Source organism: Poromitra crassiceps (assembly GCF_964638095.1).
Source record: "Poromitra crassiceps genome assembly, chromosome: 4".
Classification (NCBI taxonomy): domain Eukaryota; kingdom Metazoa; phylum Chordata; class Actinopteri; order Beryciformes; family Melamphaidae; genus Poromitra; species Poromitra crassiceps.
In genome coordinates this window covers 45,931,337-45,954,014 of record NC_139626.1, presented here as the reverse complement: position 1 = coordinate 45,954,014, position 22,678 = coordinate 45,931,337, and the positions used below count along the sequence as shown (strand labels likewise).

General features: G+C 44.3%; 1 protein-coding gene across 1 annotated transcript; it reads left to right on the top strand.

The window, feature by feature from the left end:
• Positions 1-1,283: 1,283 nt before the first annotated feature.
• LOC310775050 (sodium/hydrogen exchanger 9B2) lies at positions 1,284-21,801 on the top strand (the record flags this gene model as incomplete). The annotated part of the gene is made up of 12 exons (XM_083635141.1): positions 1,284-1,430; positions 3,874-4,075; positions 4,988-5,158; positions 8,348-8,490; positions 8,584-8,711; positions 9,377-9,552; positions 10,408-10,514; positions 14,637-14,786; positions 15,933-16,041; positions 18,728-18,864; positions 19,271-19,454; positions 20,259-21,801. The coding sequence occupies 12 exons, from the start codon at positions 1,284-1,286 to the stop codon at positions 20,318-20,320; spliced, it is 1,716 nt and encodes a 571-aa protein (XP_083491267.1). The 3' UTR covers positions 20,321-21,801.
• Between the last annotated feature and the right edge of the window lie 877 nt (positions 21,802-22,678).

Genomic DNA, 22,678 nt, shown 5'->3' with positions numbered 1-22,678 from the left:
TTAGCTATCATCAGGAACATAATGGGTTCAGCTACGCTATTACCCTAGTTGTGGCATGCCATATGGGTGAAGCTGTACGTTAAGCATTGATTAGTGTGGTCTGCACAATTGGATTAACGTCAACCAACACCTGTTGCTACCAGCGTTAAGCTAACGCTACTGGCGAAACATTGGTTTCGAGTTCAACTTAAGTCAATAGGTTAGAAGAACCAGACTAAATACATTGACGTTGGGAATGGGCAGTGAGCTAACGTTAAGCAGCAAGCAAGTACAATTTGTTTACATTTTGGGGGTGAATGACACAGTAGCATCGTGCATGCTAAACTTGAGCCACAGAGGTCTTCATATCTGAGCACGGATCATAATACCTACAATAGCTGCCAACTCTCACTGAATTGAGAGTGAGACTCATTCAAAATGACCCTATATTTCTCATCCCAAATTTCTCTTTTGGTCCCAAGAGATCTCTCCCCCCCTCTCTTCCTCTCTCCCCCTCTCTCTCTCTGTTTCAAAGTTTGCTCCCTCACTTTAAATTTTTAAAACACAGCCAAGTATATATTGTATTCATTTTCTACCATTATTTTCTCTGGTTCTGGATGATAATTTCTTCAGATATTACTTCTATTTTGATAGACTTGAGAGACTAAAGTGTCGGATGATGGGAGCGACTTGGCGAGGAGATAGATCTTATTGTATGTTTTGAAGAAAAATGTGTAATATCTGCAGTATGTCAAAAATGCTCCCAATAAACACAAATGAGCAAAAAGAAAAAGGTGTTGGTTCACAAGGTCAGAGTGGGTCATCTTACCCCCCACCCACGGGGGAGGGAGGGTGGGTGGGCGGGCTGCACATTTATTGTGCAGAACTCTCCAGTCAGACAGACCAGTGCTGCATTTGTAAAACCCACTGAGCACGTTTCAGCGTGTGTCACTGAACAAGGGCATTTATATACACTATACCCTTAGCCTAAATCTATGTCTATATATGTTTACCTTTGCAATGTATGCCTCTGTATGATGCGAAACATGTCATTTCATCCTATGTTTGCCTATTTGCCTAATGCCAACTTCCACACCTTTGCCAACAGTACTGTTCTCCATTATGTCAACACTACTTTGTTTTTCTACTGATAAAAAGGTGCCATATGAATGGGAGCTTGTGGTCAGACCTGAGGATACAGAAGCAGAACTGAAGGAACAGCCCATCAATGGACAACTCCACCCCTCAGCTGGATTCACTGTGTTAGAGAAGCGAGGGGAGCAGAGATACTGTAGCTAAATGCCATGGAGGACGCCCTGCCCAAACCCACTACGCCCGAGCCAAGTCCAGGACCCAGTCCAGCACGGAGTCCAGCACGTAGTCCAGCTCCCAGTCCGGTTCCCAGCCCATTTCTAGACAGAAGTGCTGTGCCTTCAGTGAACCATGTGGAGGTAACATTACAGTATTTTACTAACACAAGAGTCTCTTCTGTGATCTATTCTACTTAACTTAGTTTTGTTCAATTTTCTTGAGCTTTGACAATGAGATTGAAAAGTGTGCTTAACTCATTGAGTGCCAGGCACTTTTGGAGAATGACGCTCCCAGTGCCAGAGTTTCAGAGCGTTTTCAGTGATTTCTCGAGGCCCACAGAATATTGTGTGATATTACTATGTAAACACCGAACACTCAAAAAGAACAAGGAGACTCTATTGTATCATCAGCAAAAAAAAGTTTATTGATACCATTTTCCGTTCTTTAGTTATGAGCCGGAGAAGATAGGTTTTTTTCAGCGTTTTCAGGCATTTCAAATTATAAGCTGAGATATTCAGCCTTTTGTGAAATGAAGCATTTCAAGCACATTCACTGACTCTAGCTAATATTTTCTGATGTAGTGATGTGGTGTAGTTGTGTCCTGCCCTGCGTGCCCCACCCCCCTCTCCCCCCCTCAGCTGAAAACTCCTCCCCACACTAGTAACACACAGCCTCACGCACCCAGCGTCTATTTTCGGAGTGCTTTTTGTGCGCCGCCTCCCAGGCAGCGCAACATGGAAAAGCCACACGCGGACTGCAGGGAAAGGTTTGGCTTTTCAGTGTCGGCTGCTGCTTTTCTAGCGGCTAATCGTGTGGAGAAACTATGCTGACAGACAGACAGAGGCAGAAGGGCTCAGTTGTGTGCGCGGATTGACTGTTCGCAGGCACCGTCAGTTGCAGCCAGAACAATCTACATGGCTCTGGGCTGCAGCATGAGCGGCTTCTCTTTGATCACGGGGCTTTTTCAGGCTGTCATTGGCACTCAATGAGCTAAATGGGTGACTATACTATAAATACTAAACGTGATTTAGCGGGTTCCTTTTATCAGTTTGACTTGAAACAATGTCACAGGCTGGGAAAGGGTCTGATCTAATGTAAACAAGCAAAACATGAAAGTACCTCCGAGTACGTCTTTGGCACAGAACGCCATTGTAAAAAGTACGTCCGAGTATGTCTTTGGCAGAGAATGAGTTAAGCAAAATTAGCTACAGATTTCGCTTTTTGTAGTAATTAGTACAAAAGATACATCTACACAAATGATACTGCCCTTTGTTTTATTCATATAATCTGAATCATATAATCATATATTATCGTTTCAAAGGGCAGGCACTTTCACAAAATACCTGGCAGGTGATTGGTTGAACCATCTGTCTATCACTGGCTCACTCCTGCTGGCATCACAGCGGGCTATTTTTTTTTTTTTTTTTTTTTTTTATAACCTTTTTTTTTTTTTTACACAGGGGGAGTCTCACTGAGAGCAATCTTTTTCAGGAGCGCCCTGTTCACATTCACACACACACATTCACACCTGGAAGCTGACCAGTAAAACCACAGTCTGATCTGCTGGCCACTGAGCAGCTGCCTCATAGGATGCTGATTGGTGCAAACCACTGGTGGTTCGGATTCAAACCAATATAGATTGGAGCATGGCAAGATGGATTTGTCATGTGATCATGATCTTGCTCAAAACCAGCTGCCTCGCAAGGTTATTATTTCTAAGCAGGTAATAAGAAATATGAAGATAATAAAAACGGTAATAAGAAATATGAAGATAATAAAAACGGTAATAAGAAATATGAAGATAATAAAATGCTGCGGCTGCCGCCATGGGCCTCTTTCCTTCATAATGACTCTCCTGTTGCTCTGCCATGTTTTAGTAATTCCCTGTGCCCTAGCCTTGCAATAGTTTGCTTGGGAACATTTTAAATATAAGTTTTTGTCTTTCAGTTTTTTTCTTAGTCTACAAGAAAAGCACACCACTAGGCCCAACTCTTTTGGCCTAACTCTAAATGTGAATGTTATTTGAAAAGCAGCCAGAGTTAAACTTTCAAAACTTTGAGTCAATGTCTTTATCTGGGCAAAGACAGAAACAATTGTCCCGGGAGCCACACTGTTCTCAGGTTGTTGGGCAAGTCCATATCTTTTTTCTGGTTGCCATGACTGCACTGACTGTGCTATTTGCTAAGAGACGGTAGCCGGAGACATAAAAACAACACCCCCAGGAAGTTTTTCACCAAAACAAACAAACAAACAAACAAATGGATGTAAACTGTGACTTGACTTGTTGACGGAGGCATACACCTGCGAGGTGGTTATTTCTAGTTATGTATATTATAAACAATGAAAATGTAGCACACCTGCATTTGCATATTTCAATATAATTCCCCCCATGTTCCACACATAAATCAAGGTGAATTTGTCAGAAACGTGCAGCCATATGTATTTTCCTTTCAACTCTCCTTTTTGTGGTTAATTCTGAACTAATAACATAACTGTTTTTCATAAAGTTTTTGGTGTGACTGCTGTGTTCACTGTGTTCAGGACATACAGTAGCGATGACCAAAATGTATCTCTTTTCTCCAGCACCTAAATGTGAACCAGATCCAGGTGGTGGTGCGACGCTGCTCCAGTCCAAATGTCACAGAGGAGACCACCTACTTCCTCCCTCGCAACCCTCCAGTGGATGCGGCCACCAACACAGACCCGCCGATAGTCTGCTGCCCTTTGCTCCGCAGGTTCTGCCCATGCCCACCAAGAGGCCTCTGGGCTTCTCTCATCACCAAAGGTAGGCAGCGGGGGGTGGGCGGAGTCATCAAATCAAATCAAACCTTAGCAGGAAATTCAGTGTGACTTGAAAACCTGATGGTTTGATCTCAATAAGCCTTATCCCAGTGCTCTGCCACCTTAGCATAGAGCTGAACAGTCATGTGACGTCTCTTGCCCCCAGAAGTGAGTTCCCCATTCATTTTCTCCAGATTGCGGGAGAAATCGAAAATTAGATTCTGTGTCTATGGAGATGTCTATGGAGAAAATGAATGGGGAAGAGACTGTTCAGTTATAGTGTTCTACCCCAGTGGTTCTCAAATGGGGGTCCGGGGACCCCCAGGGGTCCGTGGCACTTTGCCAGGGGGTCCGCGAAAAGTTTTCAGGTAAAAATAAATAAAAATAAAATAAAAAACTATTTTTTTTTGCAAAAGCTTCCAAGTTCAACGGAAATATTGTATGCTTTAATTCTAAAATCGTTCATGGATTACATTCTAATCTAACAAACCTATCAATATAAAAGTCAAGTACGTTACCGTGGAAACAATTACGCTTAGCCCAAAATCACAAATCGGAATGAGGGGGTCCCCGGTATATTTTGTATCTTGTAAGGGGTCCTTCCTCAAAAACATTTGGGAACCTCTGTTCTAGCCAACCTGTTGGAGTGGAATGTAACAATCTTGGCAGTGAATGAGGACATATAAGCAATCCATCATTGTTGACCTCAGTGCTTTACAAAGCAGGACAATTATTTCTTTGTTCATAAATCACTACAGTACAGTGCTTGCTAATTTCCATTCAAACACAAACAATTATCTATTAATCCATTCATCAGTCCATTGATTCCCCCCTCAATATTGAAAGAGTCATCACATTATTTTTTGGCAGCGACATAAGTCTGATGATAATGACTAATCTGACCTGTCTCCTCCAGTCCTGTTGGCGGTGGTGCTGTTTGGAGTGGTGTGGTCCATCACAGAGAAGGAGTGTCTCCCAGGAGGCAACCTGTTTGGCATCACTGTGCTCTTCATCTGTGCAGTCACCGGAGGCAAACTAGTGGCCCTCATACGCCTGCCCAGACTTCCACCCTTCCCCCCACTCCTCGGTAAGACTGAGGATGCTCTGTGTGTGTGCGCACTGTGCAGATTTGTTGAAACTGTTTTTGCTTAATATGCTATCAAGGGAAAAGGCTAGCTTACTGTATTTCTCTTCAAAGCAATGAGACAGACTACATTAACGTTATGCTCAACTATGGCAGCAATCTAAATTTTCTCTCCAATAGAGAACCGCAGGAATGAGTCCGGAAGTATACTTCCGGGTTCGTCAGCAAAAAAGTGAATGGGTTTTAGAACAGCGATTTCACTTAAATGCATCAAATAAGGTCTGTGTTTAACAAAAGTTTAGGGGAACGCAAATTTGGGTTCAGCATGATAATCTTCACAAACGTGAATAACTTTTATGACTTTTGGAACGTAAATGCGTTTTTTAAATGCAATTTTCTTTTAGAAAACGCTTCAAAAGGCAAACAAGTTATTCACGTTTGTGAAGAGTATCATGCTGAACCCAAATTCACGTTCACATACCTTATTTTATGCATTCAAGTGAAATCCCCATTCTAAAACCAGTGCCACCCTTAACAGGGTTGTGATGGGGGCTGTAATGATGTGAGCGGCTGCCTTTAGTAACAAGGGATCAAGTTCGTCAAAGCCAGCGGATTTGTTCGGGTCCAGCTTGGGGCCCAGAGGAGGCTGGGGTGGAAAAGGACTGTGTTGCGTTGACAAAGTGCTGATTAAAGAGTGAGGCCATGCGAGGCTTGTCAGTGATAATGACACCGTTGAATGTCATGGAGACTGGAAGGTGAGGGGAAGCCACTTTGTTTTCCATTGATTTCACCGTTCTCCAGAACTTTCTTGTGTCTGAGCCACAGGTGGAGAATTTCTCCTTGTAGTGGGAGATTCTGGCCACCCTGATCGCCTGTGTGGCTCTGTTTCTGCATTGCCTGAAGGCAAGCAGGTCAGCAGGGGACGCTGTCTTAGAGCGGGCCTTCCGCCAGAGGGCATTTTTCTCATGGATGAGTTCTGCCAAGTCCTGGCAGAACCACGGGCTGTATCGATTTTCGGTCCGGAATCTTTTCACAGGGGCGTGCTTGTCGACGATGGAGCTGAAAGTGCTCTTAAAGTATGACCAGGCGTCATCAAGCAAAGGGCTGGACTTGATGCTGTCCCGGCACACCGCTGCTGCATCATCAAGGAAGGACTCCATGTTGAGGTTCTTCAGCAATCGCTTGATTACGATAACCGGGGGACGTTTGACAGAGCAACCAGAGCGTATGCAACCAATGACACAGTGATCACTGAGCTGGCTGAAAACTCCGGATCTGTAGGTGGATGGATTGATAGTGAGAATGAGATCGATTAGTGAGTCGGCCGAGGGGTTTTTGAGGTTGGGCCGGGTAGTCCGAGTGATAATTTGGGTGAGGCCTAGCTCGTTAAACTGTTCTACCACTACAACTGGGGGGCTGAACATGTTCCAGTTCAAGACAAGTCACCTAGTAGGATAAACTCCGAGGAGATGAAGGGGGCTAGGAGCTCGCTAAGGGCAGTAAGAGTGGCAGCTGGGGCCGATGGCGGCCGATAGCAAGTGGCCACAGTGATGGATTTGTTTGCTGAGAGTCTAAGTTTGAACACCAGTAATTCAAATTGTGAGGGGACTGACTTGGAAAGGGCAATAGTGCATTTAATTCTATGTGCTCCTTAACATACAGGGCAACACCTCCATATCTTTAAGTCCACTACTGAGCAGGTGTAAGACCTGTTCTACTTGTGAAGGATTATACCCCCTTCCCCCGGACCACCACCGTCCCTTATTTCCATTTCAAGGACTTGGCAACCCTAGCTGCAAGCCATACAAATGAGGTGTTGGTGTGAGTTTCATGAAATGAGTTTGATTTAAACAATTCATTACTCAGGCATGCATTGCAAACTAGTCACCTTTAGGTGACAAGTCACCTTTTTCATCCCAAAATAGGAGGATTCCTGAGTGGTTTTATGTCTGCCCTGCCCTGGTATCTGTCACCTCTCCGTGACTTTGCATCCCCGATTACTAATCTCACTATTCACAATCTACGGTCAGTAATCGCTCAGAAGACCAACATATTACAACACATATCAAATGATAAGAGATAGAGAGGCAAAGTGACCGCCTACTTCCTGCTTCAGCCCTGTACCAGAGATTTTTATCGGCTATTTATTTTCCCGTAGACGTTTCGTAAAATGCTTATAAAAATAGTTTTACCTCGTCAAACCAAAGTGTACAGCTATATTTAGAATCGGGAGAGACCATAGAAAACTTAAAAAACGACATTGAAAAATGATTTTCTTTAAATCCGCAATCTTTTTTCGTTTTGGTCCGAGTGAAATGTTATGTGGTCTCTCCTGTTTCTAAACATATCTGAACCGTTTGGTTTGAACAAGTAAAACTATTTTTATACGCATTTTACGAAATGTCTATGGGAAAATAAATGGCGGATGAAAATCTCTGGTACAGTGCTGAAGCAGGAAGTAGGCGGTCACTTTGCCTCTCTATAAGAGTCTGTCATCATGTTTTAGTCATACCCACATTAAATAAGACCTGTTTACTCAAAGTGATGCACTAGGTGCATTTTGCATCATAGATGTTGATTTGGTATATTTTAAAAAACAGCTTTGACCAAAATATAGGGTAAAGATAGGGTCTTTGTGTAAAAGAGGAGTGTAAATGTCTTCTATTTGTGTAACTGTTACCCACATTATGAATTATAAAATAATAAGCCACCAACTACACTCCTAAAAAGATAAGAGTGGAGGAAGTTCACACCTCATTCTCAAACACGAGAAAGATAAAGTACACCATACTGTGTGGATGAATCTTGAAGATGGCAAGTTAGCTTCTCTCTTAATCCCCGTTTCCTGTGTTTAGTGAAACCTCCAAAGAGTTGTTTACTTGTTCAAAGTCTATGTTGGTATGTAGCCCCAGTTTTTCATTACACTCAACAAATTCCTTCCAGGTTTTGATTAACAACAAACCAGTAGAGAGATTTTGTTGGCGCACGACTAGATGTTGTTCTTGAAATGTCAATCAAGATGGTATTCTCAGTCTGGTGTCTGCTTGAAGCAACTGCAGTTCGATAAGCAACAGGTCATGAAAGTGATTCTTGTTCTGTAGCTGCGTGAGAGACAGCTCTAAAGAATACACACGATTGTACTGTAATAACATCTCACCTTTCCTCTGTCTCCCCCTCTGTGGTGTGATGCAGGCATGCTGCTGGTGGGCTTCCTGCTGAGGAACGTCCCTAAGATAACAGAGGCGGTGTATATTGACCACAAGTGGTCTGCGTCCCTGAGGAACATTGCGCTGGCTGTTATTCTGGCCAGAGCCGGTCTGGGGTTGGACCCCTCGGTACGTCGCTCACTCCATTGGGGATGTTTAGTTTCTTCTGCCCCCGCAACACTGTTGTATAGTCTTGAATAATGTCTGTGTCTCTGTTGTCAGGCTCTGAAGAAGCTGAAGTCCGTGTGTCTGCGTGTGGCGATGGGGCCCTGCTTGATAGAGGCTAGCACCGTGGCCCTGGTCTCTCACTTCCTCATGGGCTTGCCCTGGGTGTGGGGCTTCATCCTTGGGTAAAAACACCACTACTGTTTCACCCTCACTGCTCCAGCTCCCCATTTTCTATTTCATGACATGCTCTGCCTCACATCCAGCGTTAGGAAGCAAGAACTAGAGCCAATGTTTCCACAGACGATGGGAATGAAACACGTTGCTATCTTAATTTCCCATTATTAATTCCCACGTTTTCCCGCTCCCCTCTTTTATTTATTAACGTTCTTAAGCAGTCTATAAATTAACACATTTCTTATAAATGTCTTATAATCTAACAATGAACATGTTTATGGTGCTATTAACACTTATATAGTCTTATTAACGCTACGCCTTATGACGTATTGATTAGCGTTTATTACCAGGACCTTAATAAAAAGCATGACCTTAAATGCGTCAGTGGGTCATAAGTGATTATTGAGAGAGGGGTTATTATTATTATTATTATTATTATTATTATTATTATTATATTATATTATTTTTAATTTTTTTGAAATGTAGAAAAAATAGTGTGTCAAGGAGTCATTTGCGATACAATCTTATCAAATGTTGAGCTCAGTATCTGTGCCTCATGGTGCTGGAAACCTTCCACCATCTGTCTCTGCAAGTGCATGCGAGGCCTTAACCCTAACCCCACTTCCCAGGGATAAGTCAATGAATAAATAAACTCTCTGTCGCCCCCTTGTAGCTTTGTACTCGGAGCTGTCTCTCCAGCAGTGGTGGTTCCCTCCATGCTGCTGCTACAGAAGGACGGTTACGGCGTGGAGCAGGGCATCCCCACCCTGCTGATGGCCGCAGGCAGCTTTGACGACATCCTCGCCATCACTGGCTTCACCACGTGCTTGGGCATGGCCTTCGCCGAAGGTAGCCAGGGAGGGAGGGAAGTGTGTGAAGAGAGAGGGAGAGAGCCAGGGAGGGAGGGAAGTGTGTGAAGAGAGAGGGAGAGAGCCAGGGAGGGAGGGAAGTGTGTGAAGAGAGAGAGAGAGGGAGAGGGAGGTAGGGAAGTGTGTGAAGAGAGAGAGAGAGAGAGGGAGGGAGGGAAGTGTGTGAAGAGAGGGAGAGAGCCAGGGAGGGAGGGAAGTGTGTGAAGAGAGAGAGAGAGAGAGGGAGGGAGGGAAGTGTGTGAAGAGAGAGAGAGAGCCAGGGAGGGAGGGAAGAGAGAGAGGGAGAGAGCCAGGGAGGGAGGGAAGTGTGTGAAGAGAGAGAGAGAGAGCCAGGGAGGGAGGGAAGTGTGTGAAGAGAGAGAGAGAGCCAGGAAGGGAGGGAAGTGCGTGTGTGTGTGTGTGTGTGTGTGTGTGTGTGTGTGTGTGTGTGTGTGGAGACAGCGAGAGAGAGGGGCGGGGGGGGGTTAAGGCATATGAGAAGTGCTGAATTCCATTTTCCATTCCTGGAATACAATACCAACTTATCTCCATAGCGGGGGAGTGGCATCCAGGGCCGTGACCCTACTGTAGGTCAACATTGAGAAGCACGTAATAAAACAAACTCCTGTGTGCAGTTTGCCAGGCGCTCAGCAGAGGGTGTCAGTATGCTGACTTCTAAACTACAGTGCAGTGACCTTCTCTTGTGCTCTTCACTGTTAATTACATTTAATGAAGTTAGCATGCAGTGCCGTAACAGACCCTCATTAGTTGTCCTTGTCTTTACATCATGAGGACATGAAGTGGTTTAATTGTTGTGTCTTAACGCTGCATTTGATGGATCTTCTGAACCTTCCAGGCTCCACTTGGTACAACCTGCTGAGAGGTGTATTGGAGGTGGGAGGTGGCATGGTTGCTGGGATTCTTCTGGGCTTCCTCGTCCAGTACTTCCCGAGTGTTGACCAGGTAGGCAAGCTCCCGTGACACTGCCGTGACATTGATTGATTGAATTTCTTATGGATAAAAAGACAATAAATCCAGGGGATGAACAAGCAAAAGTGCGGACGCTTATTTTCCAGCCTGGTCCCTGGTCCTAAAAACAGGACATACAGTTACACATGACATAGAATGAACAACAGATCCATCAATAATATAGAAAAACAAGAGAATACAAGCAATATAAGTTCAGAAACAAATGAGACAAAAGGCTCCACCCACTACTCTAGCTTACTGAGTAGGATTTTTTTTCAGAAGGTTCTTAAAACTCCGTTCTTAATTTCGTTCGGGATCTTGTTTCCGTTCCTCTCCCCCCGTGTAGATGAATGTACTTCTCCCCACCTTGCTTTTTAGATTAGGAAGTTTCAAGTCCGCCACATTAGCTCTCGTGTTCCGGCCATGAGCGTCCCAATAAACTGAAAATACTTATTAAAGTAATTTGGACAAAGGTCATGCAATATTTTGTAGACCATGATGAGTTTCAACTTTTGGACTCGACTTTCAACAGGGAGCCACTTCAACTCTTTAAAATGCATTGGGCTAATATGGGTTCTTGGACTGAGGTTAAGAATAACAGGCATTAGTTTGTTTTGAGCTTTTTGAAGCCTGTCTTTTGATCTTTTAGTTAAACCACTGTACCACCAGGATATACAGGTGTAGTCATAGTGACATTGAATTAAGGACGTAGCTAAAAGTCTCATGGTCTTCTTGTTGAGGAGTTTAGATATTCTTGTCAAGTACTTTGTCCTTGAGTGAATTTTCCCAATGACAGAGAGGGCCATAGCCTCACTCGACATACACTGGTCCAATTGACAGCCCAGATTCGTGACACAACACTTTTCCTGTAGCTTGGTACCGTTACATTCCACCGGGGAACTGGGTTGGTCCCTTCATTTATACTTCGGTCCAAAGACAATCCATTCAGATTTTCCTAAGTGCAGGGATAGCTTGTTGTTGTTGCATAGCCGTGCGTTTACATTGTGTAGCTCTTTGTTAAAGGTCCCAATTCGTGCAGCTGTAACCTCTTAAAAACGTGTGTCTCTGGTCCATAAAACATGATTCTGGATTAATTTGTCGAAAATATAGCAACCCCGTTTGTTCTGACGGAGTTGTCACTTCCTCATCTCATTGCGTCCCAAGAATGGTCTGTTTGTATAATATATTCAGAACTAACAGTTCCCATTGGCCGCTGAGGGAGAGCCCGCCCCAGGCTCCCAGCGGCCAATCAGATTAGCGTCTGTGGACCAGCACGCTAGGTTGTGTCCACAACTAACGTTAGCAACGAGCTATCGCTAACTTAACCGTTGCTACGCTAAAGAGGACATCTCAAAATGCCTAGACTTACCGAATGCACCTCCGCAGTTGCTGGATCACGTACAGTTGGCGTCGCTCCAGCTAGAAGTGTTAATTTTGTGGCTATAGACAAAATGGTGCAGGTAGCTTGTGTGAGAGAGACCGCGCGCAGTATGCTTAAGGAACCGAGTGACATCACATTAAGCCGTCTGGAGGAACAGAGTGTAAGGGGGGTGGCTTGAAGGAGACTGCAGGGGGAAGCTGGATAGGGACAAATCCAACTCTGCCAGTTCTGAGGTTGTGACCACTCATTACAGGGAGGGATGACAACAGTATATGCATTTACAAGTAAAAACAGCTTTTGCACGGAATGGGACCTTTAAGTGATGATCTGACTGATTCTAAGCACTCTCCGGTTACATTAGATGGCTTAAATATTTAGAAGAACATCTAAAGACCAAAGCCTGTTATGTGTAAAACATCTTGAGGACAGCCAACAAACAACTTGCCAGATACTGAGAGACATTACTCAAGTGTGTTTTTCCACCTATCAAGAGAGCACTTTGGCTTCATCTAAGGCCCTGACCTGGTATTCTCTGCCAGGGTTTCGGACCTTTTTCAGTGATTTTCTGGGACCCACAGAATATTTTTCTTCTATGACTATGTAAACACAGAATATCCCAAAAGACTGACCAACGCCTCTACTTTCATGGGGGAAAAAGTTTGTCTCTGCCTTCTTCCGTTCTTTAGTTATCGACACTTGATTGTAGGTCGTTTTCACCAAAAACGCCCGTCTCTGACCGGGAAGCCGAGATACATGCCTGTTTCTGCAGCGAAGCAAGTGAGAAATTCACCCCGCACGCACGGAGAGCGAACGGGGCGGGTTACGCTCTTATCTTCTCCGTGGGTCTGGTGCTTCCTGGTACTCGATGTGTGGAGGTCCGGTGCTTCCTGGTACTCGGTGTGTGGAGGTCTGGTGCTTCCTGGTACTCGGTGTGTGGAGGTCCGGTGCTTCCTGGTACTCGGTGTGTGGAGGTCCGGTGCTTCCTGGTACTCGGTGTGTGGAGGTCTGGTGCTTCCTGGTACTCGATGTGTGGAGGTCTGGTGCTTCCTGGTACTCGGTGTGTGGAGGTCTGGTGCTTCCTGGTACTCGGTGTGTGGAGGTCTGGTGCTTCCTGGTACTCGATGTGTGGAGGTCTGGTGCTTCCTGGTACTCGATGTGTGGAGGTCCGGTGCTTCCTGGTACTCGGTGTGTGGAGGTCTGGTGCTTCCTGGTACTCGATGTGTGGAGGTCCGGTGCTTCCTGGTACTCGGTGTGTGGAGGTCTGGTGCTTCCTGGTAGTCGGTGTGTGGAGGTCTGGTGCTTCCTGGTACTCGGTGTGTGGAGGTCTGGGGGCATATTTGACGGCTGAAATTTACACTATGTGAGGGTTCACAAAGCGGATTACCAATCTAAGTGACAGGAGAAATGTTTGGTGTGTGTTTACCCTGCTTCTAGTGAAAGAAATCATCCAGCGCTGAGTGACTGTCAGTCTGTCACGAGCCCGTGTCACAACGCGCCGTGCCCGGGGGTAAACATGTCCTTGCTCCGCTTTGAGGATCCAGGCTGGGCGTGTTTTATGCGTGTGATCCATGCTGAAAACGCTCGCTGGTTTTGTGGGGCAAAAAACTCTGGCTTGCGGAGGAATACACGAGTATGGTACCACTTCATAAGGTGGCCAAGAGCGCCATCTATCGCATGGCGGTGAAAAGACGGATTGACGTCTACAGACCCCAATGGCGGGGAATGAGTTAATGGGATGAGTCCCGGAGGTGATTGGCTGAAGCGGGGAGGTGAAGGGGGCGGTTGGGGGTCAAAGAAACAGGACTAATGGGGCTGATGGCTGACAGGTGTGTTTGTGCAAGAGGAGGGAAAGTCCAAGGACATCTGGTGGCTGGTAGGAGGATGACAGAAATAAGCAGAAGGCCGCTGGAGAGGGTGTGCCAAATTATTAAGAGATCAAGTTTTTTGGTATTTGTGGCATCCACTACTGTTCAATCTTACAACAGCTTGGCATACATGGTCTTTGATTGAACGTGCTCCATGATGATTGGACAATCAGTCATGAAGTTATGACAATTTAGCTAACAGGCCACGCTCTATCTCAATTCAAAATGACAAAAACCTTTGGACAAATTTGGATGAGATAGGTCTGTAGATGCTACATAAAAAATGTGGTGTTCATTGGTCTAGCGGTCTAGGAGATGTTAAAAATGTGAACTTTCAAAATACCAAAAAACTGTCCATGTCTTACAAAGTTGTGTAGAGTATGGCCATTGGTCACCTGTATAACGTGGACACAAGTTTCGTGAAAATCGGACTTACGGTATGGAAGTTATGGCCTTTAATGTAAAGCCTTTAATTATAGCACCACCTTCAGGCCAATTGGGTTTGTGTCTCATTTATATTCGTATAATTCCTCTATTATGTTCATATTTTTCCCTTATTGAATATGAGCAACTGCAACACTGCCCATTCTCTCCTCGGGGATCAATAAAGGATTTGTGATTTCTGAACTTTCTGAACCTAGTAATGGTTACCAATATCTGCCATTGGGCCAAAGTTGATGTCTCTGCGAGTGCGATGTATCACTCACGGGAATTTGTGCTAACGTAGCAGGAAAGTGAATAATAATAATTAACAAAACCAGGCGAAAAACAAGAGGGGTCAGTGTCACAATGTAGTTTGTGTCTTTCTATCTATGATATTCTATACTTTATTATTATGATTATTATTATTATTATGTCTTTTTCTCCTAGAAACACCTTGTGGTGAAGCGGTCTTTCTTGGTGCTGGGCCTGTCTGTCTTTGCTGTGTTTGGCAGTGGGGTGGCAGGCTTTCCTGGCTCTGGAGGCCTCTGCACCTTAGTGCTGGCTTTCCTGGCCGGCCTGGGCTGGGGGACGGACAAGGTAAAAACATTTGCATGTAATATCTGTAGAACATACAGAGGTAAATTCATGTACTGTGTGCAGATTCTAATTTGGTCATCACAAAGGAAGCACACTATCCCCCCCCCCCCCCTTCTTCCTTAAAGTCGAGCTGAACTCAAAAATGACTTTTCTTTTCTTTTAGTTCAAATACCTGGGTATTCAGTGCACCTATTTAATAATGTATGCCAAAGAAATCACAAAAATCGAATTTCTTTAGTTTTTCACACTTTTTCACATCAAAAGTTCATTTTTCAAGATTTCATTCATAACAGTAATCTACAGTTTGCTGACATCACCTAGTACTATCAAATTTCTACCCCATTTCATCCAATTATATCACGACATGGCAGCTGTCAATCAAATCTTCATTTCAGGATCATTTTCTCCTCCAAATGAAGGAGAAAATGGCACCTAGTGCCTGTCATCTGGCAGAATTCCTATCCCATAAACTAACTACTAACTTGGCCAATTGTATCTTGATATACACAATAAAGAAAACGGTAATGCATAAGAATGCAAACAAATGTAACTGGCTTGTTAAAGCACGCATTCCAGGAATATTGTATTTACCGCAATAGCGATAATGGCACGTGCCTGAGAGCCTGGTTGTCAGGGGTCGCACCTTGGAGTTTCGAGGCCGACGTGCTGCACTCTCCGCTCCGGCAGCTGGCTGCCTGCGGCTCGTTGAGCTCCACTCAGCCACTAAACCTCGTGTCACCAGGCTCTTCCCGAGGAGAGCGCCACAACACGCTGAATCCCACTCCATTTGGGGGTGGAACACGCCAGGACTGGTAAATGCCCAATCCAGTCCCCAGAATTGTCAAATAAAATCATCGACATGCTACTATGACCCGCCTCTCTCAACCTGTCATCTCAGACAAGTTGTGTTTTCAGTCTGAAACGGACTCTGACCCACGCGCCACTACGGGTTCAGTTTGACTTTAAAGTGGTTTCCTGTGATCCCCATCCCTATGAAACACACGTTGTACACATAGACAAACTGTTTGACTGATACAGAGTGTGTGTGTGTGTGTGTGTGTGTGTGTGTGTGTGTGTGTGTGTGTGTGTGTGTGTGTGTGTGTGTGTGTGTGTGTGTGTGTGTGTGTGTGTACTGTATGTCTTTAGGAGCGTGTGGAGGAAGTGGTGGGGATTGCATGGGACGTGTTCCAGCCTCTGCTCTTCGGTCTAATAGGAGCAGAGATCAGAATCTCACAGTTGGAGGGACTCACAGTTGGTGAGACCACACACACACACACACACACACACACACACACACACACACACACACACACACTTCGGTGTCAACTTATCATACATTTCTTTGGGTGTTCCCATTGTGAGAGATTCAAATGTTACTGTACACTGTAGATGTAAATATATTTGCATAGCCACAAAATAGGCCTCATGATGGTTATCTCCCTCTTCTACAAGAATAAATACTTTGTCTGAACAGTTCATTCAAATAAGCGATCTATAGCCCAGGCCAGGTATTGCTGACCTTATTTTATTACGCGCCATCAGGGTACACATGTTAATTCCCTACTAGTCTGTCAATGCATTTATGATGATGAAGAAGTGTTGGCGTCAGCGTTGTAGTCCTCAAATCCAGGACTGGACTTTCAGGACTCGTGACTCGACTTGGACTTGAGCACCGATGACTCGGACTTGGGCTCGAGCATTCATACATGCATGGAGACGAGGACTCACACTTGTTTATTGAAAAATACTGTTTTTTGTGTGTGTGTGTGTGTGTGTGTGTGTGTGTGTAATAGGCCCTAATAATTTGGCATAAGATATTGATATCTATATTAATACAGTGAAATTATTCAGTTGCAAGTTCAGGCACGTGCGGATTCACGCCGACTTGGACTCACCTCAGACTCTTCTTCGGTGACTCGGACTTGGATTTAGACTCGAACACTGGGGACTCGAGACTCGACTCGGACTCGAGTGACTCGAATACAACACTGGTTTCCTTCACATTTTTCCATAATAGTAGAATATCTTGATTCATCAGTCCCAAAAATGATGTGGAAAATAAATTATAGTTCGTCTTCAAATCTTCTCCCCAGAAATTGCAATAGTTTATGCCAGAACAATTTGCTACAGGGTGTTGCACTCCCTCTCTCCTCAATCGCTATGCAGCAGTGAATTGTCCACTACATTTTTCCATCAAACATCGAAACTAATTTCACACACATGATCATTCACATGCCCTCAGAACAGTAGTGTGCTGAGGTGCACAGAGTTTCTGAACATGAAGATATCATATGTCTGTGAATGAAGTGAAAGCATTGATTGCACTTCTGTATAGGAAGAAGAGAGGGCAGGTGCGTTAAAGTGAATTCCATGAAGGATTTAGTGGTGGAGCTCATTTGACATTAACAAGTCTTTGCCATACTAGTCCTCTCCTGTAATTGCATCCTGCATAATACTGCAAGACGTTACAGGAAATATGAGATGATTGCGTGTGAATAACAGCATTCCAAGAATTCCAAGTCAAGTCTTGATGATTGAAGAAACCTCTGATGTGTTTTTCTTTTAAATACCTTACACCTTATGGCTGTTCATCATTTAAAGCTTATTCTCACTCAGTACTTTTGGCGATATAAATATGATATAATTAGTAGTAGTAATTCTGGGCATGAAACATGAGATATCATGTCTGTGAATGAACTGAACTGGAACTCAACTGTTCTAACTATATAGGACAGTTGCCCGCATCAAGTTCAAGGCCTTGATGCTCGCCTACTAAGCAGCAACCAAAATGGCTCCGACCTACCTGAACTCCCTCATTCAGGTCTATGCCCCCTCCCGCCCACTACGCTCTGACCTACCTGAACTCTCCCATTCAGGTCTATGCCCCCTCCCTCATTCAGGTCTACGCCCCCTCCCGCCCACTACACTCTGACCTACCTGAACTCTCTCATTCAGGTGTACGCCCCCTCCCGCCCACTACGCTCCGACCTACCTGAACTCCCTCATTCAGGTCTACGCCCCCTCCCGCCCACTACGCTCCGACCTACCTGAACTCCCTCATTCAGGTCTACGCCCCCTCCCGCCCACTACGCTCTGACCTACCTGAACTCTCTCATTCAGGTGTACGCCCCCTCCCGCCCACTACGCTCCGACCTACCTGAACTCCCTCATTCAGGTCTACGCCCACTACGCTCCGACCTACCTGAACTCCCTCATTCAGGTCTACGCCCCCTCCCGCCCACTACGCTCCGACCTACCTGAACTCTCTCATTCAGGTGTACGCCCCCTCCCGCCCACTACGCTCCGACCTACCTGAACTCCCTCATTCAGGTCTACGCCCCCTCCCGCCCACTACGCTCCGACCTACCTGAACTCCCTCATTCAGGTCTACGCCCACTACGCTCTGACCTACCTGAACTCCCTCATTCAGGGTCTACGCCCCCTCCCGCCCACTACGCTCTGACCTACCTGAACTCCCTCATTCAGGGTCTACGCTCTGACCTACCTGAACTCCCTCATTCAGGTCTACGCCCACTACGCTCTGACCTACCTGAACTCCCTCATTCAGGTCTACGCCCCCTCCCGAGTCCCGCCCACTACGCTCTGCCAAGGAGCGGCACCTGGTGCTGCGTCCACAACAAGGCCCTGAGTCTCTAGCCAGAGTTCTCTGCTGTGGTTCCTCGGTGGTGGAACGACTTTACCAAACTCCAGCTGCAGAGTCCCTCTCAGTCTTTAAGAAAAGGCTAAAGACCCAGCTGTTTATTGATCACCTTCTCACTGTGTAACCACATTTTTATTATTTATCGATCTGCCTCTGTACACTATGCATTGCCTCGTTGCACCTATGTGCTGTCGGACCGGAGCTTAGCTGTATGGCCTCACTACCAGCATATTGTCACATCTCTATTGTTCCTGTACATTGTTCTGTATGTTCTGTCCAGGTCTGGGTATCGCATCTCTGCTCATCGCCCTGCTGGTTCGAGTTCTCTTCACTTTTGTCTGTGTGTTGTGCGCGGGCTTCAACTTAAGGGAAAAGATCTTCATTGCCCTGGCATGGATGCCCAAAGCCACTGTGCAGGTAAGTCAACGCTGAAAGGTTCATCTGGAGATTTTCTGTGTTCTCACTGAGGGTCTGAGGTTGGCAGGGGGTTCGTTTTCATTTGTTGTTTTCCTGATGTGAGCATTGTGAAGCCCATTGTGATAAGGGCTATACAAATAAACTGTTTCTCCGGAACTGCTTTGGATTGACCATCCACTGAAGTCTTTCCTTGGGTTTTCTATGTTGATGTTGTGTGATGAACATTTAAGTCTTTCCTCTTGTAATTTAGAGTTTGTCGTCTTCTTCTTCTTCTTCCTCTTGCGCAGCAGCTATAATTTAAACTGTTCTCCTGCGGCGATGGTGAATTTCTCTCTGTGGTAACTTAACACTCCACTGCTGAAGGAATTGAGATGAAACGCTGGTCTTTCCCTGTCGCCCCCCTCAGGCAGCTATAGGCTCCACAGCTTTGGACATGGCCAGGACGAAGGGCAACAAGGATCTGGAGAAGTACGGCATGGATGTGCTGACAGTGGCTGTACTGGCCATCCTCCTCACAGCCCCCGTAGGAGCCCTTATCATAGGCCTGTCTGGTCCTTATCTGCTGCAGAAACCCAAGAACACCGCCTGGGGTGAGCCAGTCAAACACAATTTATCATCTTTTTACTTAGGTAGGTAAAAGTCCTACATGCCACAATTCAACACGAAAAAATACAGCAAAACTCCTGTCCCGCCCGCTTTTCAGCTGTGTTCAAGTAGTGCCTACTTGCGTACTCCAGCTTTAATGGCAGTGTCTGTTCTATGCTCTCTATTATTCTACGCTCTCTCTGCAGACTATGAGGAAAATGGTGTCCCTTTATCTTCATAATGCAGGGTTAATGTGGGGATTTGCATAGCTGTAGGTTCCTTATAGAGCGTAACAGTCACGTGACATGTCTTGCCCCGGAAGTGAGTTTCCCATTCATTTTCTCCATAGACATTTCAGAAAACCTTGTATAACAAGTTTTATGGCTGGAACCAAGCCCCCCCCCCCCCCCCCGTGACCTACGGAATCGTGAGTGACCATAAATCATTTCACTTGTAGCTAAAACAAAAAATAAAGACGGAGATTTTTTTTTTTTGCTCCAACTGAAATGTTTTATTGTCATTCATGATTCAGCAGGTCACGGGTTGGCTTGGTTCCAGCCTTAAAACTCGTTTATGGAAGGATTTTTCTAAATGTCTATGGCCGCCACTCAGCATATTGTTTCACTATCTTGTATATCCACACATCACATCAGTGCTACTACCGGTAGTTCTTTTAGTTTCACTGCAGTTCATTTGCAAAATGTGCACCTGATGGATGTACTCATTCACATAGCTCAAATTTACCCATTAATTTAATCATTCAGTCTTTGTTCTGACCTTTTCTTCCCCCATCTCTCCTTCAACTCTAGGCATTGCAGCAGGAGACGAAGGTGACAGTGACAGTCCTGTCACCTACGAAAGTACGCTGTGACACCAAAGTATCTTCACATGACCTTCAGTTACTGACCAAGGAGATTAACACAGAGACTGACGGACGCCACAGACCTCCTCGTGCTTGTACTCCTTGTATATTTGAGCTCCCCTCGGCCACCAAGTGGCCCTCTTTGTCTCTTGATCTGTCGTCAGCTCTCGGTGTTTGACATCCTACTACAGGAACACGTGCTTCACCCTTTATTTATAGCCTTTGGTGCTTTCCAGGCCTCAGGTTCCAAACAAATGACGCACATCCATGCGTCTGCACTATCATACGAACAAAATACTGTGTGAGCAATATATTTATTTTAGGTCGCAAATTCATGCTTATTCAGAGATGTAGTATGATAGTATAAACATTGTTTACATTTCTTTCTTTTTTAAGAGTGGATGATGTTGCCTGTCATATTTACGGTACTGAATCTGCGGTTTGCCCCCTTCTTTTTTTGTTACGACTACATTTCTGTGTACAGTTTATTTGTACCGTGAAATGGTAGCACTAACTGATAAGCAGTTTCCTTTGGTGGGTTACATAAATGAATGTATTTACTGTAGCCATATTTATTATTCTAAACTAGGTTACTGATATCGTCTTTAGGCATTCTGCACTCAGCCCTGTTTTAAACCGATATGGGCATCATGTTTTGTGTGTATGTACATGAGGTTTTGTTTTTGTAAATATGTATTAGTTGGTTGTCTTGATGTGGAGCGGGTGTTGTGTCGTTTACCAAGACTCAGGAGCAGAACCAAATAATCAACAGTAGCCTACTTCAAAAAGCCTATATCCGGCGCAAGCAAGATGATTTTTTGCTATCAAGATGACTCATTGAAAATAATTGTCATTTACAAGCAGTATAGGCTACTGTAAATCCAACCTTTTTTCCGAAATGTGTTTAATATGAAGTAGATTTTTATTCTTTTTTTTATCATGTTTTTGCTTTGATTTTCTTACAGAATTAAAGTGTGGAGTTTGTTTAAAAAGGTATTTCTATGTTTTTAGCAGGTATTTATGATATAAATATTTACAGAATTCAGTATAGTTTTATATAAAAAAAAAAGTGTTAATAAATGTTTTACAATGGATTTAAATGATGTCACGATGTCCTGCATATTGCATGTTCTGCATAACCTGACCACTCCACAGCTACTATTCTGCCATTTTCATCAAATTCCTTCTTACTTTAGAAAACTAGAAGGCACTCTTGAGTGCAAACCTCTGCCAATGGTGAACAATTCTCCAATTTGCTGTTACACCCAGGCATCAATCATTGCTAGTGTTTCAATTTTATGTTCAATTAATTTCTTGACCCTGTGTGTCTTGCAAACGCACCCTTAGGATTTTGATTCAAGTCTCTATCTCAACAATAATTGTCTTTGTTGACCTTTTGACACAGTTGATTCCTGCTGCACAGATGATCACATACTTGAGTAGATTCTACTGCCGGTTTTTCATAATTACCTCTGACATCACTGTGTAAAAGTGGGCGATGTTCGATCAGTTCTTGCAGATAATAAAGGGTTCCTCAAGGTACAATCCTTCATCTTGTTCTGTTCACTATTTATAATTTATTAATGATATTGTTAGGACTCAAGACTAATGCCCATCTTTATGCTGATAAGTCAGTCTCAAATTTGTTTGCTGATGAGACTACCGTAAATATAACGCTGTTGTCCAGAGCCAAAAGGATTCATTACAACAGTCTTCAGATTTGCACCTTATTAAATGGTACCAATATTGAAAGAATACATCATTAGAAATACCAAAGCATATTGATAGATGACTAAAATGTAAAACTCGTGTTACCATACAAAAAAATGCTAATGAAACTTGCACAGAAACAAAGTTTGCTTTTCTTTTCATACAAGAGGCTTGTTCACACGTTTTCTCTCCGTTTTGGATTGTGGTGATGTCATTTAGAGAAATACAGCCAACGCTACTTTAAGGGCCTTGGATGCAGTATAGCATACTGTCGGATTTACTACCGGATCAGTTATGGGATTCGTCAATGTATATGGTCTAAAAACATTGGCTGACCCTCTCTCTGTAAAGAGAGACTATCATTGGTCTAATCTTTCCAAATTTCCATCTTTACATCACTTTGTACTCACTGGAGTACTGGGACATACCACACTCACTCACTGGATACCTGTTGGGTTACATGCCTTTGCTTATTCTGTTCAATTTACCTAATGAGGAAGCTTTTACACTTTTCCTTTGGTTTGGGCTTGTGTTGGGTAGCAGCTTGTCTTTTAAAATAATGCACACCTGTAGAAATGCGATTGTGAATGCAATTTTGATTTACTTTGAAAAGAATAAGTACCGTAATAATTGCCAATTTAAAAAGTGATTATCTAG